This window comes from Entelurus aequoreus, linkage group LG05, assembly GCF_033978785.1.
Source record: "Entelurus aequoreus isolate RoL-2023_Sb linkage group LG05, RoL_Eaeq_v1.1, whole genome shotgun sequence".
Taxonomy (NCBI): domain Eukaryota; kingdom Metazoa; phylum Chordata; class Actinopteri; order Syngnathiformes; family Syngnathidae; genus Entelurus; species Entelurus aequoreus.
Window position 1 is genome coordinate 29,929,309 of NC_084735.1, and position 15,911 is coordinate 29,945,219.

Below are 15,911 nucleotides of genomic sequence, written 5' to 3' on the forward strand. Positions count from 1 at the left end.
TTAAATATGATATACAGTATATGTATATATATCTCTCCTTCAATATACATATATATATATATATATATACATATATATATATATATATATATATATATATATATATATATATATATATATATATATATATATATATATATATATATATATATACATATATATATATATATATATATATATATATATATATATTATTATATATATATATAAACTATTATATATATATATATTATATATATATATAAACTATTATATATATATATATATATATATATATATATATATATATATATATATATATATATATATATATATATATATATATATATATATATATATATATATAATATAAATATATATATATATATATATATATATATATATATATATATATATATATATATATATATATATATATATATATATATATATATATATATATATAATAGTTCTGTCCCTATACCAATATTTTGGTACTGGTACCAACATTTTTTCGATACTTTTCTGTACTTTTCTAAATAAAGGGTACCACAAAACAACAAAAAATCTTACGGTACATTAAATAGAAGCTTCTCATTGCAAGTTTGTCCTTAAATAAAATACTTAACATACAAGACAACCTGTCTTTTAGTAGTAAGTAAGCAAACAAAGGCTCCTAGTTTAGCTGCGGACGTATGCAGTAACATATTGTGTCATTTTCCATTCTATTATTTTCTCAAAATTATTCATGACATCTAGTAGAAAATGAAATTTTCATCGACTTGTTCATTCACAGTTAGTATCTGCTTACTTTCTCTTTTAACATGTTCTGCCTACACTTCTGTTAAAATGTAATAATCACTTATTCTTCTGTTGTTTGATACTTTACATTAGTATTGGATGATACCACAAAGTTGGGTATCAACAGTGTTGGGTTAGTTACTGAAAACCAGTAACTAGTTACAGTTACTAGTTACTTTATTTCAAAAGCAAATCAGTTACTAACTCAGTTACTTACACCAAAAAGTAATGTGTTACTGTAAAAAAAACTATTTAGTTACTTCTTTTTTTCCCTTTTTTTTTTAAGGCTCCCATTAATGCCCTTTTAGCCTTCATTTCAGTACTGTTATTGCACTGGAGAATAATACAATCTGTTGATCAACTTGACATGCATTTGCATCACTGAACTCAGAAAGCAATGTGGTCTACATACAACACACAAAGAAAAAGATATGTTTCAAAGGGCCAATTTATTTCAGGCCAGAACAAATTGACAAAACTATTTTAAATAGCTGCAACAAAATGGCACTTTAACTTTAACTTTAAGTAGATAGGATCTTTGATCCAAGACACAACTTACATTTAACTAAAATGTTATTTTCTGTGTGCTCGACAAAAGAAAAGTATTGAGAATGTCTCCATGTTAAGAAACTCGACTTCTGGCTTCATCATGATGTCTTGTTAGTTGTTATGAGAGTAGCGTATGTGTGTGTGTGTGTGTGGCCCTTTAAGATACAGTGTTGGGTTAGTTACTGAAAACCAGTGACTAGTTACAGTTACTAGTTACTTTATTTCAAAAGTAACTCTGTTACTAACTCAGTTACTTACACCAAAAAGTAATGCGTTACTGTGAAAAGTAACTATTTAGTTACTTCTTCTACTTTTTTTTTTTTTAAAAGCTCCCATTAATGCCCTTTTAACCTTAATTTCAGTACTGTTATTGCACTGGAGAATAATACAATGTGTTGATCAACTTGACATGCATTTGCATCACTGAACTCTGCTAAGCAATGTGGTCTACATACAACACACAAAGACAAAGATATGTTTCAAAGGGCCACTTTATTCCAGGCCAGAACAAATTGACAAAACTATTTTAAATAGCTGCAACATAACATACATAAGTAACATAACATACATAAGTAGCATAATAACAACATAGCTGTAAACCTGGCTTCACCTAAGGAAGGCACACACAAAGACATACACAAAGCCTAACCAGGCAGATTTTAATTGTTGTTTTGGGCAGTAGACGGGATCTTTGATCCAAGACACAACTTACATTTAACTAAAACGTTATTTTCTTTATGCTCGACAAAAGAAAATAAGTGAAAATATCTCATACTTGCCAACCCTCCCAAATTTCAGTGCCTATCCCCGGGACAACCATTCTCCCAAATTTCTCCCGATTTCCAGCCGGACTTAAGGCACGCCCCCTCCAGGTCCGTGCGTCACGTCGGCTTGGCCAACCAAAAAGTAACCGCAGAACACTAGTGTTCTGCGGTTACTTTTTGGTTGGCCAACGGTTTACGTTGTATTGCTCACCCCCCTCCCCTACCCTCCCCTCCCCTTCCCACACCCACACCCACACCCAGACACACACAGAGTGTGCCTCTTGTGACACAAGAGATTCAGAAGGACGACACTGCAGCGCTGCAATAAAACACACTCAGATCTTCTGTTTCTAGCCGATACTACATAAAAAATAACTTCGTAACGCGTTAGTCCCAACACTCGGTATCAATCAATACCAAGTCGTTACAGGATCATACATTGGTCATATTCAAAGTCCTCATGTGTCCAGGGACATATTTCCTGAGTTGAAAAACATAATATAAATTCTAAAAAAACGAAAGAAGATGTTGTGATGCCAAAAAATATCGACGTAATCATAGTAGTATCGACTAGATATGCTACTGTACTTGGTATCATTACAGTGGATGTCAGGAGTAGATCCACCAATGGCGTTTGTTTACATTTTGACGCCGGTGAGCTACGTTGTGTAGCGAAACATGTTTAGCTATTCCTCGTCCTGCAGGGATGATACTTGTAAGAAACTCACTTTATTTGTCGCCATGGAGGCGAGGATTAGTGATTTAGAAGTAGCTAAAACACTGCCGACTGCGAATGTACTTTAGCCGCTAGCTAGCTAGCCATGTCTTAAAGCACCTCTTTCTGAGGGCGTTTCAGTGTAAAAATGTCACCTTTATCGTTAGTTTTTAAGCCAAAATGCGTTCATTCTCCCTTTTCTGTCTAAACACTGTGTCTGCTTGTAAGTATTCTGTGATTGTGCACTGCGGAACATGCTAGTCTCGTCTGCTCGTAAACTAGCAATGACACGACGTGACGACAATGGGGGCGCGAGGGGAGGGGTGGTGGCGGACCGGTACTTTTCAGAAGCGGTATAGTACCGAATATGATTCATTAGTATTGCGGTACTATAGTAAAACCGGTATACCGTACAACCCTAATATACACAAATATATATAATGTATATATATACAGTATATGTATATGTATATCCTGTATATATACGTTATACTAGGGGTGTAACGGTACACAAAAATTTCGGTTCGGTACGTACCTCGGTTTAGAGGTCACGGTTCGGTTCATTTTCTGTACAGTAAGAAAACAACAAAATATAAATGTTTTGGTTATTTATTTACCAAATTTGTAAACAATGGCTCTATCCTTTTAACATTGGGAACACTATGATAGTTCTGCCCACGTTAATCAATATTAAACTGCCTCAAGTTGTTGCTCAGATTAAATAAAATTACTAAACGTTTCTTCTACATATAAAAAGTGCAACTGTTTACAAAAGCCTACAATTCAGAAACTATTGATAGAAGTGTTTCATGCTTGTATAAGGGTCTGTTGAATATGAAATCATATTCAACTTCATATATTAAAACAAAATGGGAGAAGGAAGGAGGGATAACTATATCTGAGGAAGAATGGACAATAATATGGAAATATCAATGGACTTGTACCAGCTCACCCAAGTGGAGGGAGTTTGGCTGGAAAAGTTTGATCAGATTTTTTATTACACCTTCTCAGAAGTCTCACTATGATAACAACTCCCCTGCCTTCTGGAGAAATTGTGGGAATTCAAATGCAAACCACCATCATGTTTTCTGGGACTGCTCCATCATAAAGGACTACTGGAAAGAGATCCACCAAGCTCTACAGGATATTTTCAAACGTGAAATACCCCTTGAAAGTAAAACTTTGTTTTTTGGACATGTACCTCAGGACTGGCTGAAGAAAGATGAACACTTAATGAATATCCTACTGGTGGCTTGTAAAAAGACCATTACTAGGAAATGGATATCCCAGGAGAGCCCAACTTTGAAGCAATGGATGGAAATCACAATGGACATATATAAAATGGAGAAGATATTATTAACTATAAATTGGAAAAATTTACTTCATACTGGGAAAAATGGGTCAATTATGTCACGCCCCATAAACCTGACTTTAATTTTTTGAATTAGTGATTGTACTGCCCCCCCCCCAAAAAAAGGATTACTCCCTATATGTGTACAGGTATGTATGTATGTATATGTGTATGTGTGTGTACATATATATATATATATATATATATATATATATATATATATATATATATATATATATATATATATATATATATATATATATATATATATATATATATATATATATATATATATATGTATCTGTTTATATTTTTTTAAATTATTTTATTTCTGATTATTATTATTATAAATGTATTATCATTTATTTTTTGTTTATTTAATTGTTGTATTTGTAGATATTACTTTGTTGTTGTTTTTTTGCTGTTACTTTCTTTTCGGGGGTGCTGGGTGGTATAGTTGGGATATAAACAAAAAACATTTGGACATTTAGGGCAGACAACAGATATACGATGTATGTGAATATGATGTAATGGATAGGAATGTCTGATGCTGGATGTCAATAAAAATAAAATGAAAAAAAAAAAAAAGTGCAACATTAAACAGTTTCAAGTCAACTCATCATGCTTAATTTATTACAGCATTTGTGAAGCTTGTAGTTGATTTGTATTATGTAAAAGTTATATTTTTATCAACCCGTGATATCAGGGACCCTGTCATTCAAAACTATGCTGCTGCATTTCTAATGATTAATGTAACTATAGCTGAAAAAATGGTACAATAGCAATAGGAGAGACTATTCATCCCTGAACACCATGGAGTTCATGTAGGCTTAATGATGCAGTTACATTATTATATCAACTATCAGAGACAGAAACTCTTCATTTAACATAATGTCCTTTTTTGTTGCTTCAACACAGCTCAATCAACACAGAAAAAGGTAAAGTGAAATAAAATGAGTGGCCCATTATGAAGCCTAAAATACCACAACGGAGACCCCCGGACTGTTGAACAACTTAAGCTGTACATCAAGCAAGAATGGGAAAGAATTCCACCTGAGAAGCTTAAAAAATGTGTCTCCTCAGTTCCCAAACGTTTACTGAGTGTTGTTAAAACACAGTGGTGAACATGCTCTTTCCCAACTACTTTGGCACGTGTTGCGGCCATGAAATTCTAAGTAGTTGCAAAAAAAAAAAAAAGTTTATGAGTGTAGCTGATATAGGCTCCAGCGCCCCCCGCAACCCCGAAGGGAATAAGCGGTAGAAAATGGATGGATGGATGGAGTTTGAACATCAAATATCTTGTCTTTGTAGTGCATCCAATTGAATATGGGTTGAAAAGGATTTGCAAATCATTGTATTCCGTTTATATTTACATCACATTAGGAGTGACAGATTGTTTGGTAAACGTATAGCATGTTCTATATGTTATAGTTATTTGAATGACTCTTACCATAATATGTTACGTTAACATACCAGGCACGTTCTCAGTTGGTTATTTATGCGTCATTTAACGTACACTTATTCAGCCTGTTGTTCACTATTCTTTATTTATTTTAAATTGCCTTTCAAATATCTATTCTTGGAGTTTGGTTTTATCAAATAAATTTCCCCCAAAAATGCGACTTATACTCCAGTGCAACTTATATATGTTTTTTTTCCTTCTTTATTATGCATTTTTGGCAGGTCCGACTTATACTCCGAAAAATACGGTATATACTTATATAGACTGTATGTATATATATATATATATATATATATATATATATATATATATATATATATATATATATATATATATATATATATATATATATATATATATATATATATATATATATATATATATATATATATATATATAGACGAAGCGCTGCCCGCACGGCCTCTTTGTCCAACCTTTGCTCCGGCTGCTGGCGGTTTGGGCGATGGGGCGGCGGCTCTCCTGCGTCGGGACGCGCACTGCCCTGCTTTGCACTCCAGCCAGACCCACCCAGCCCTTAGAGCTAATCCTTGTCCTTAAGTTATGGATCTGACCCACCGACTTCTCTTACCCGCATTGTTTTAACATGTGATGCCAGATATACAGCAGTGGCGATTTTTAAAGACTGCAAGAGAAGTCAGCTTCCTCTAAAATATAAAAAAAGTGGTCAACATGTTCTTTTGTGTTTGCATTTCATTGACTAAATGCGTTAGAATGTGTTTAACTTTTGATTAGAATCAGCTACTTTGGCGACAGTTGGCACAACTTTTTTTTAAATCTATCTTTAATCTGTTATTGGAGACTGTGCTCATGTTTAAAGAATAGCAGAAAAATAGCAACATGAAAGACCAGATACTCCATCCATCCATCCATTTTCTACCGCTTGTCCCTTTCGTCGCCACCTCATCGATACCAATTACTAAAAACAAACTTGTTTTTAAATGCATGTAAAATATTTTTTGCATTAAAATATATATATATATATATATATATGCCTTTAAAAAATATGCAAATTAGATTATGTCACAATGAGCCCCTAGCCACGCCCCCACCACATTTAGATTTCAAGCTGGGGGTAACCCTGCGTAAGTATTGCATGACTTTGTCGTTTTGCTATTGTACAGCTATAGTGAGGTTGATAAAACTGACTTTTTTGCAGAGTTCTCCCAGTTTTTTCTTGCAGATGATTTGTGTACGGTATGTTCCTTACTGTGTGCGGTGGTAGTGAGTTCATACAGTCGGAGGATTACTGGTTTCCCTCGTCTGCATGTGCCCTATTTCCCATGTACTGTAGTTCCACAAAACGTATTGATTTGTTGGCATCTTCTCTATCACATTGTACCACCACCACCACATCCTTGAGCATGTTCTTACAAGAATTTAATAAGATTCCACATGAATGTGTAGTAAATTGTATGACTTCCGACACAATTATTGTGGTATTAAGCTGCCTTCTTCCCTCTCCCTGTTTGTTGGTAGCAAGTTCAAACCTGTAATAATGCACAGTATTCAAAGTGTATTGTCTATGACATGATGGGTTCTCACTTCTCTGTCTTGTCGATAGAAAAGCGCTATATAAATCGAATCCATTATTATTATTATTATCAAGTATTAGACGTAAGGATAATACTGTATGTGTAATGAAATATTTTAAACACCATTAAAATCCAGTCTGCTTCATAAAGTTTGTCCAGATGAGATATTAATGTTAAACATACTTGAATCAGGTATTAATGACAACACAGAACCCCAAAGCGTAAACACATAAATAACTAGAAAATAACTCCAACAGCGCAGAACTCCGCCAAAACCTTAGCTCTCAATAGCAAAAAAGTCTTAGGGCGACATGTGGACATTGCACATATCCTCCTAAGAACCAGCATCCTCTGCAGTGGACGTTTGTTTTTGGTCTATTTATTTTGTCAGCGTAACAGTCTGGGAAAATTAGCCCTATTATGCAAAACAGAAATGTCCACTGCAGAGTACATAGCTTCTCAAGAGTTAGAGTTAGTAGAAAGAGGAGAGAACACTTGAAGATTGAAGTATGCGTAAAAAAGTAGGGAGCATTATAATTCATCACAGATCTTAATTATAGACTTCATCAATATTTATAGTGGCTGATTTTGGTCCTTGTATTAGCTCTGCAGACATGCTTTCCTACACTTTTCTGCTGAGAGCTCACAGCCTGGAGATGAAGCTGTTAGATAGGGCTGCAACTAAAAATTATTTTGAGAGTTGATTAGTCATCAACTATCTTAATGATTAGTCGACTAATTGTATAATAAAGCGTACATGTATTTCATGGCTCTAATTTTTCCATCGACTTCTAACTGGAGCTCAAGTTTTTTTAGGCATGTGATTACTGACAAGGTTGAACAATTGATTCATAAATATGTATTTATACTGTAACGTCTTTAAAAGAAAAGCATTTTGTGATTATGTTTAAAAAGCTGCACATTGGTATTGTGAATTTTTTTTATATATATATATATATATATATATATAATTGTATCTTTGATTCTTTCTTAAAATATTGGCTATTTAATAGATTGTATGTTTAATGCTATGATACCTCCGCATTGGTGCCTGTCTGTCTGTGTGTACGTGTGTGTATGTGTGTGTATGTACGTGTGTGTATGTAAGTGTGTGTATGTACGTGTGTGCATGTGCCCGTGCGCGGTTCGCATTTGTTATTGTGCCTTTTTTACGAAATTGCAAATTGACGCAGCTTTACAAAGTACTTGGATTGATGTAGACAAAGTTTAGCTGGCTGACTTTGGCTAAAATTATAGTTAAATACATTTTTCACACTACTCTGTCTCACACTTGTTATCTAGCTAGCAAAGTACAAGCTAACACTCTTACCGAGGGTCAGACCGCATACTCCCTACAGACGTCTTTCGCTTTAAATGCTCGCGTATGACAGATGTGCTGCAATAAAAACAAAGTCCGCTTTGCAAAATGAGCAAGGTATTGATGTTTTTAATAAGAATAGGAGGAAATGTTCTCACACTTTACATCAGTGGTTCTTAACCTTGTTGGAGGTACCGAACCCCACCAGTTTTATATGCGCATTCACCGAACCCTTCTTTAGTGAAAAATATATATATATATTTTTTTTTTCAAATTCAAGAAAAAGTCGTATGTTTTTTTACTGGTGCACAAAATGAACCGTGCATGAACATCACCTTGTTCAAAGAACAAAACCAACACAGTGCATGAACTCTCAACAAATTACACACCTTACACACATTACCATGAATTGATTAATGTGGACCCCGACTTAAACAAGTTGAAAAACTTATTCGGGTGTTACCATTTAGTGGTCAATTGTACGGAACATGTACTGTATTGTGTAAACTGTACTGTGTATTCTCTTCCTTTGCAATCTGCTAGTAAAAGTGTCAATCGATCAATCAAAAAACCTGCAAATCAGATGGAAAATTAGAGGGAACATTGTTTGGTGGTGGCGCGGAAAACCACGAGTGATGACGTCATGACAATTGTCCACAAATGTAATTGTCAACATTTAAAAATATTATTGTCAACATGTCGACTAATCTTTGCAGCCCTACTGTCAGCATCAGCTGTTAAATTAAAGCAAGCTTTTGCTGTCCCCTGCCGTGCCCACCTGCACGTCCTGCACAATCACCCTCTTCCTTTTGTTGTTTTGCAGCCAGTGTTGATGTCTACGGGACACACTCCAATGTACACCTCTGCTGTTTCCACGCTGGTAAGAGCACCGACCTGTCCGTAAAGCCGCAATGTTGTCAGCATCATCATCATCATCACCATTAGTCGTCATCAGTCCGGCGGGCCGGTGTGTTCATTTCCTGTCATTTTCCTGTCTCACTCACAGATTAATATGAGATGATCATCCATCATTCCAAGATATTTATCTGTAATATGTATGAGGTCATCTTTTTGGCATGTTAATGCTTTTTTATTTAAACGATTGCTTCAGTTGAGTGCTTTGTGAATATGTAATATTGCTGCAAAGAAAAAGCTTTACAATTCCCCGACATGTTAAATTGTCTGTAATTTGTCATCAGCAATCATGCCGTGAAGGAGAAAGGTAGATTAGGTAATACGGAATTGTTATGAAACTTTTTTTAAGGGCATTTTACTCTGGTTAGCACATTCAATACAAAGATGTCATGGCGAAAACATGTCAATCTGCACTAAAGCACTTAGAGCCGGTCTATTCAATTGCCGGCCCAGGGGCCAAATCCGTCTCGAACCTGAATTCAGTTCAAAACAAAATAAATTGCATAAAATTCCTAATAAGACCAGAGTGCACCTGTTGTATAGAGGAACTTGCACCACTGTAAAGACACAGATCCTTGCATTGACATTTTAACCTTACTAGCAAACATAGAACCCTAAGGTCCAAACTTGTGATTTACAGAACTGAGGTGTTCCTCAAAGCACCCCTTTAAGTCCTCTCCTTTTTGGCATTTACAACTATTTTGTTGTAATGTGATTTATGTGTTAAGTGTTGCTGTAGCTTGTTCTTCAGGTGCAGTCAGTAGTTATTTGCGCAAATTGGCAGCCACGCTTCCGTCAGTCTACCCCAGGGCAGCTGTGGCTACGAAAGTAGCTTACCACCACCAGGTGTAAATGAATGATGGGTTTTTAACATGTAAAGCGACTTTGGGTACTTAGAAAAGCGCTATATAAATCCCAGGTATTATTATTATTATTATTTGTTCAACTTCTTTAGTTCCTCAAGGTTCCATTTCAGGTCCCCTCGTTTTAATAATTTGGGTTATTCAGCTGGTGTCCTGCGAGTTTAGTTTAAAAAAACTTGTGAGAGACTCACATTTTTGCAGCAGATTCTTAAAAACACTAGAGAGGTGTCATAGAGTTGATCTGTGAATAGTTTTTTTGCATAATGTCTAAAAAAAAAAGCAGAGGGCTCCTATAACTGACAAAATAAATAGACCAAAATCAAATGTCTACTGTAGAGGACGCTGGTTCTCTGAAATGTACAAAATACCACTAATAGTGAAGTGTCCCACGTTCTTAGTTTTCTAAAAATGTGGCCCCCAAAACAATTTAGTTGAACATCCCTGACTTTTAGCAAAGATGGAACAAACGTTTCCTTTTTTAAATGTCACTGTGGTTTAACAGACTTTAGACAGAGATATATATATATATATATATATATATATATATATATATATATATATATATATATATATATATATATATATATATATATATATATATATATATACATACATACATACATACATATATATATATACACACACATATATATATATATATATATATATATATATATATATATATATATATATATATATATATATATATATATATATATATATATATATATACATACATACATACATATATATATATACACACATATATATATATATATATATATATATATATATATATATATACGGTATATAAATAAACCTGTAAGTGTCAGTGTTTAATCATACAATAGCAATTATGACCTTAAGAATTAAAACCTAATTAAACATTGTCATAATCAGACAGGTGGTGTTATCTCATGCTACATTAATTGCTCACATAATCTGATTTTGAAAAAAAAGAAAAAAAAACACTGAGCATGTCGCCTTGAACACCTGAAGCCACTCATGCACAAAAATGTATTCCACTATGCAAATGCATGCTTCCACTTTCCCCCACAATGGTTTGGCAAAGAAGACACTGTCTCAGTGATGCATTGCAGTATGTGCGTGGGCAACCGTTGCAGCTGGTGTAGTACTCGTTGTGTTGATCTGTAGGTTGGTGGTGTCGTCAGACTGTCGCTTTATTGCGTTAATGGCGCAGGGCTCGCCAAGCACCCCAGACCTCATTGATTTACAGGTAGGAGGCGCTCTTTGGGAGCACTGCAACGCTTTGGAAGAGTAAGTACCGTAAGAGGAGTTGCTTCAGGTTTAAAAAGCACAATCGTTTAATGGAACTTCAATATTGGATATGAGCTGGTGTATACCGGTAATTTATCATGATGTGATCTAATAGATAGTGGTCACGCTTGGGCTGCAGATATTGATTATTTTAGTAATTAAATATTTAATTGATTAGTTTACTTGCTTAATAATAAGTAATCGGATAAAACACACTCTATAGCCTCAATGTGTATTTTAGGGGAATACTTGAAATAAACAACAACACATTGTCTGCTTGCCATAACCTTCATTCTTTAAAAAAAAAAAAAAAAAAACACATCATCAACATTCAATTTGCACTTTTATTGTGTGTATCAATACAAATGTAAAATAAAAACTCTGCAGTCCGCTGCCATACAGATCGCAGCACACACATGCCACCGCTCTCATGTGCCCACAATTGCAAAAACTATGTCCGCGTATTTAGAGTTAAGGGCACTCCATGCAGTCCAGATTGTATCCGTTTTTATTAGTTGTATGAGTTAAACAATTAATCGAAGCAACAGAATATAAATCAAACCTTTTTCTAATCGACTTAAACGATTTAATAAAATCTGCACAAATAATTTAATTTTAAAAAAGCTTCGATTTATACACTGTTGCTTCGTTTAATCGTTTAATGAGTGTAACTAATAAAAATGTATCAAATCCAGACAACAAGGAGTGTCTGGGTCTTTGAATACACGGACATAGTTTCCGCATGGCCGCTGCAATAGAGTGCACATGAGAGCGATGGTGTGTGTGTGGGTGTGTGTCGTGATTTGTGTGGTGGCTAACAGCGTAGTAACACATGTAAAAAGTGCATTTTCAATGTTGATGGTGTGCATTTATTAGCAAAAAGAATGAAGGTTATGGCAAACAGAAACATATTTTTTTACGATTGTCCTTAAAATATGCATTGATGCTGTAAAGTGTGATTTATCCATGTACTCTATTAAACACACAAAGAAATGTATTATTACTAATCAATAGCTGCTGCCCCAAATTTAATCCATTAATGTTTCAGCCCTAAGTGTAGTCGTCATATTGACAAAAGCAGATGACCGGCCTCTTACACAATGTAAATAATGTATTTTTTACTAGATCTTTTGGAAACTTTAATAGGTACAATCGCCCCGTTTAATGAGATCCAACAAAGGAAATGTAAAGTAAAAAGTTATTGTATTCATTTCACAAACTGTCACTGATTATTTAACAACAAATAAAATCATGATAATTATCATAATTTTCAGACCATAGGGTGCACCGGATTAGAAAGCACACTGCCGATGAGTGGGTCTATTCACATTCATACAAAAGGCGCACCAGATTATAAGGCGTTTAAAGGGCTCGTATTATGATTTTTTTTTTCTACATTTAAAACACTTTATTGAGGTCAAAATGTTGCATAGATTATGTTTTACAGACTATCTTAAAGCCGCTTTCTGACCGTCTGATGCATCGTTTTGTAGGCGGTCTTATTTACGGAACTCCACCTTGACAGCGTCTCCTCCCCGTCATCTTTGTTGTACCGGTAGTTTTAAGCGCTTCCATAGCAAGTCCACTGACAGATATAAGTTAGAACTGTATGCTACTTCGTATTAGAAATGGCAACAGGGGAGGATGAATACCCCACAACAAGAGAATACGGCGTTGGCGCGAACAACAATGGCGGGCACGTGCACATTTTAAGGACTTATGCAGATGTCAAAAAGACATCAGCAGGTACCAGAAGGTAAGAAAAGTTGTTTTTGCATAATAGGTTGAATCAAAACGCCAGATAATACATCTCCTAATAGGTGCCATTTTGGGGTCTTTATACACACACCCTAATAATACCCATATGTTGAAGGACAATACGTCCGACTAATGTAGCCGTAATGCACGGACAATTCATATAGCGTTGCGGCTTCGTAGCTTACTAAAGTCAGACTTACACATTTTGACAGATTTTTGAAAATGTGCAAAGTTCTATATTCTCAATGAAACATCAAAGTTTTGGGCTTGCCTGCTCGCATCATCTTGCAGTCCACACATATCTCTTATGTGTGACTGCCATCTACCGGTCACATTTATCATTACACTATCTACCATATAAAATTGCTTTGAGGTCGGTAAGTACAACCAGAATTAATACGTACAATAAGCACACCAGGTTATAAGGCGCACTGAGAAAATGAAATAATTTTAAGTGCGCCTTATTATCCCAAAAATACGGTATTAATAATACATTCGCAAAAAATATTGTATAGAGTATTCTTAAGACAGGCTTAAGACCGACCTTTTTGATTTGGCTTTTACTTAATATTTGTTAATTTTATTGATGTCTTTTGTACTTTACTTTGTATTTGTATTACTTATGCTATATGTTTTTTCTATTTAGTTATAATACATTTACTATACATATATATTTTTATCTTCATAATATGCTTTACTTGTACTTTAACCTTTCTTCTTAGTCAGGGTTTTAACTATTTGTACACGTTTTATTATTTCTGGTGGCTGTGGTCTGGTGACCTCCTGGTGCAGACGGCTCCTGTAATAGTGTTTCTTCACCTGGCTCCTCTGTACTTAGCCATGCGTTCATCTGTGTGTGTGTGTGTGTGTGTGTGTGTGTGTGTGTGTGTGTGTGTGTGTGTGTGTGTGTGTGTGTGTGTGTGTGTGTGTGTGTGTGTGTGTGTGTGTGTGTGTGTGTGTGTGTGTGTGTGTGTGTACATGTACAAAAGTACATTAGGGACATAACGATAAAGGGCATTAATGATAAACCACGGTAAAATGTCCGCCGTTTAAAGGCCTACTGAAATGATTTTTTTAAATTTAAACGGGAATAGCAGATCCATTCTATGTGTCATACTTGATCATTTTGCGATATTGCCATATTTTTGCTGAAAGGATTTAGTATAGAACAACGTCGATAAAGTTCGCAACTTTTGGTCTCTGATAAAAAAAAAACTTGCCCCTACCGGAAGTAGCGTGACGTTGTCAGTTGTTCACTCCCTCATATTTTCCTATTGTTTTCAACGCAGCTAGAGCTATTCGGATCATTACCCCATTAATTTGAGCGAGGATGAAAGATTTGTGGACGAGGAACGTTAAAGTGACGGAGTAGAATGCAGTGAAATACATATTTTTTTTCGCTCTGACCGTAACTTAGGTACAAGCTGGCTCATTGGATTCCATACTCTCTCCTTTTTCTATTGTGGATCACGGATTTGTATTTTAAACCACCTCGGATACTATATCCTCTTGAAAATGAGAGTCGAGAACGCAAAATGGACATTCAGTGCCTTTTATCTCCACGACAATACATCGCCGAAACGCTTTAGCTACGAGCTAACGTGATAGCATCGTGCTTTAACTGCATATAGAAAGAAAAAAAATAAACCCCTGACTGGAAGGATAGATAGAAAATCAACAATACTATTAAACCGTGGACATGTCAATTCAGGTTAACAATGCTGTGCTAACGACGCCATTGAAGCCTACTTAGCAACCGGACCGCACAGAGCTATGCTAAAAACATTAGCTCTCTACCTACGCCAGCCAGCCTTCATCTGCTCATCAACACCCGTGCTCACCTGCGTTCCAGCGATCGGCGGAAGGACGAAGGACTTCACCCGATGCGTTTGGCGGCCCGGAGACGTAGGAAGTCAAGGTGAGGTCGCCGGCTAGGGCGTCTGCTCTCCAACAAAGTCCTCCTGGTTGTGTTGCTGTAGTCCGCTGCTAATACACCGATCCCACCTACAACTGTCTTCTTTGCAGCCTTCATTGTTCATTAAACAAATTGCAAAAGATGTCCAGAATACTGTGGAATTATGAAATGAAAACAGAGCTTTTTGTATAGGATTCTACGGGGTACCATAACTTCCGTTTAACTGACTACGTCACGCGCATACGTCATCATACCGCGACGTTTCAGCCGGATATTTTCAGGGAAATTTTAAATGTCACTTTATAAGTTAACCCGGCCGTATTGGCATGTGTTGCAATGTTAAGATTTCATCATTGATATATAAACTATCAGACTGCGTGGTCGGTAGTAGTGGGTTTCAGTAGGCCTTTAATGTTATCATAAAACTGTGATTGATAACTAGAGAGTAGAGCGCACAACACTTATTTTGACTTTATCATAAAAATCTAAATAAAAACACAAAACCTTTAAAAATTTAAAAGGAAGAAAATATATATGTAAACACTCAAATCAAATAAGCTCCTTAAGGGGGTCACATTATATATATATATTTTTTAATTTAAAACACTTCCTTCCCGTCCACATAACATAGAATAGTGGTTCGTTGGTCAAAGTTTTGCATAGAATAAATTATATACAGACCATCTTCAA

General features: G+C 35.2%; 1 protein-coding gene and 1 long non-coding RNA gene across 5 annotated transcripts in view; one reads left to right on the plus strand and one right to left on the minus strand.

The window, feature by feature from the left end:
- The window catches only part of LOC133650444 (disks large homolog 4), a 181,269-nt gene that overhangs the window by 115,893 nt on the left and 49,465 nt on the right, over nucleotides 1–15,911 (plus strand). For all 4 annotated transcript variants that reach the window (XM_062047677.1, XM_062047676.1, XM_062047674.1 and 1 more), the window contains exon 3: nucleotides 9,316–9,372. In XM_062047677.1, the coding sequence (XP_061903661.1) occupies nucleotides 9,316–9,372 (57 nt within the window). The remainder of the gene's footprint in view (nucleotides 1–9,315; nucleotides 9,373–15,911) is intronic.
- LOC133650447 (uncharacterized) overlaps nucleotides 1–15,911 on the minus strand; it is a 71,200-nt gene that overhangs the window by 22,351 nt on the left and 32,938 nt on the right. The gene's annotated exons all lie outside the window — the stretch shown is intronic.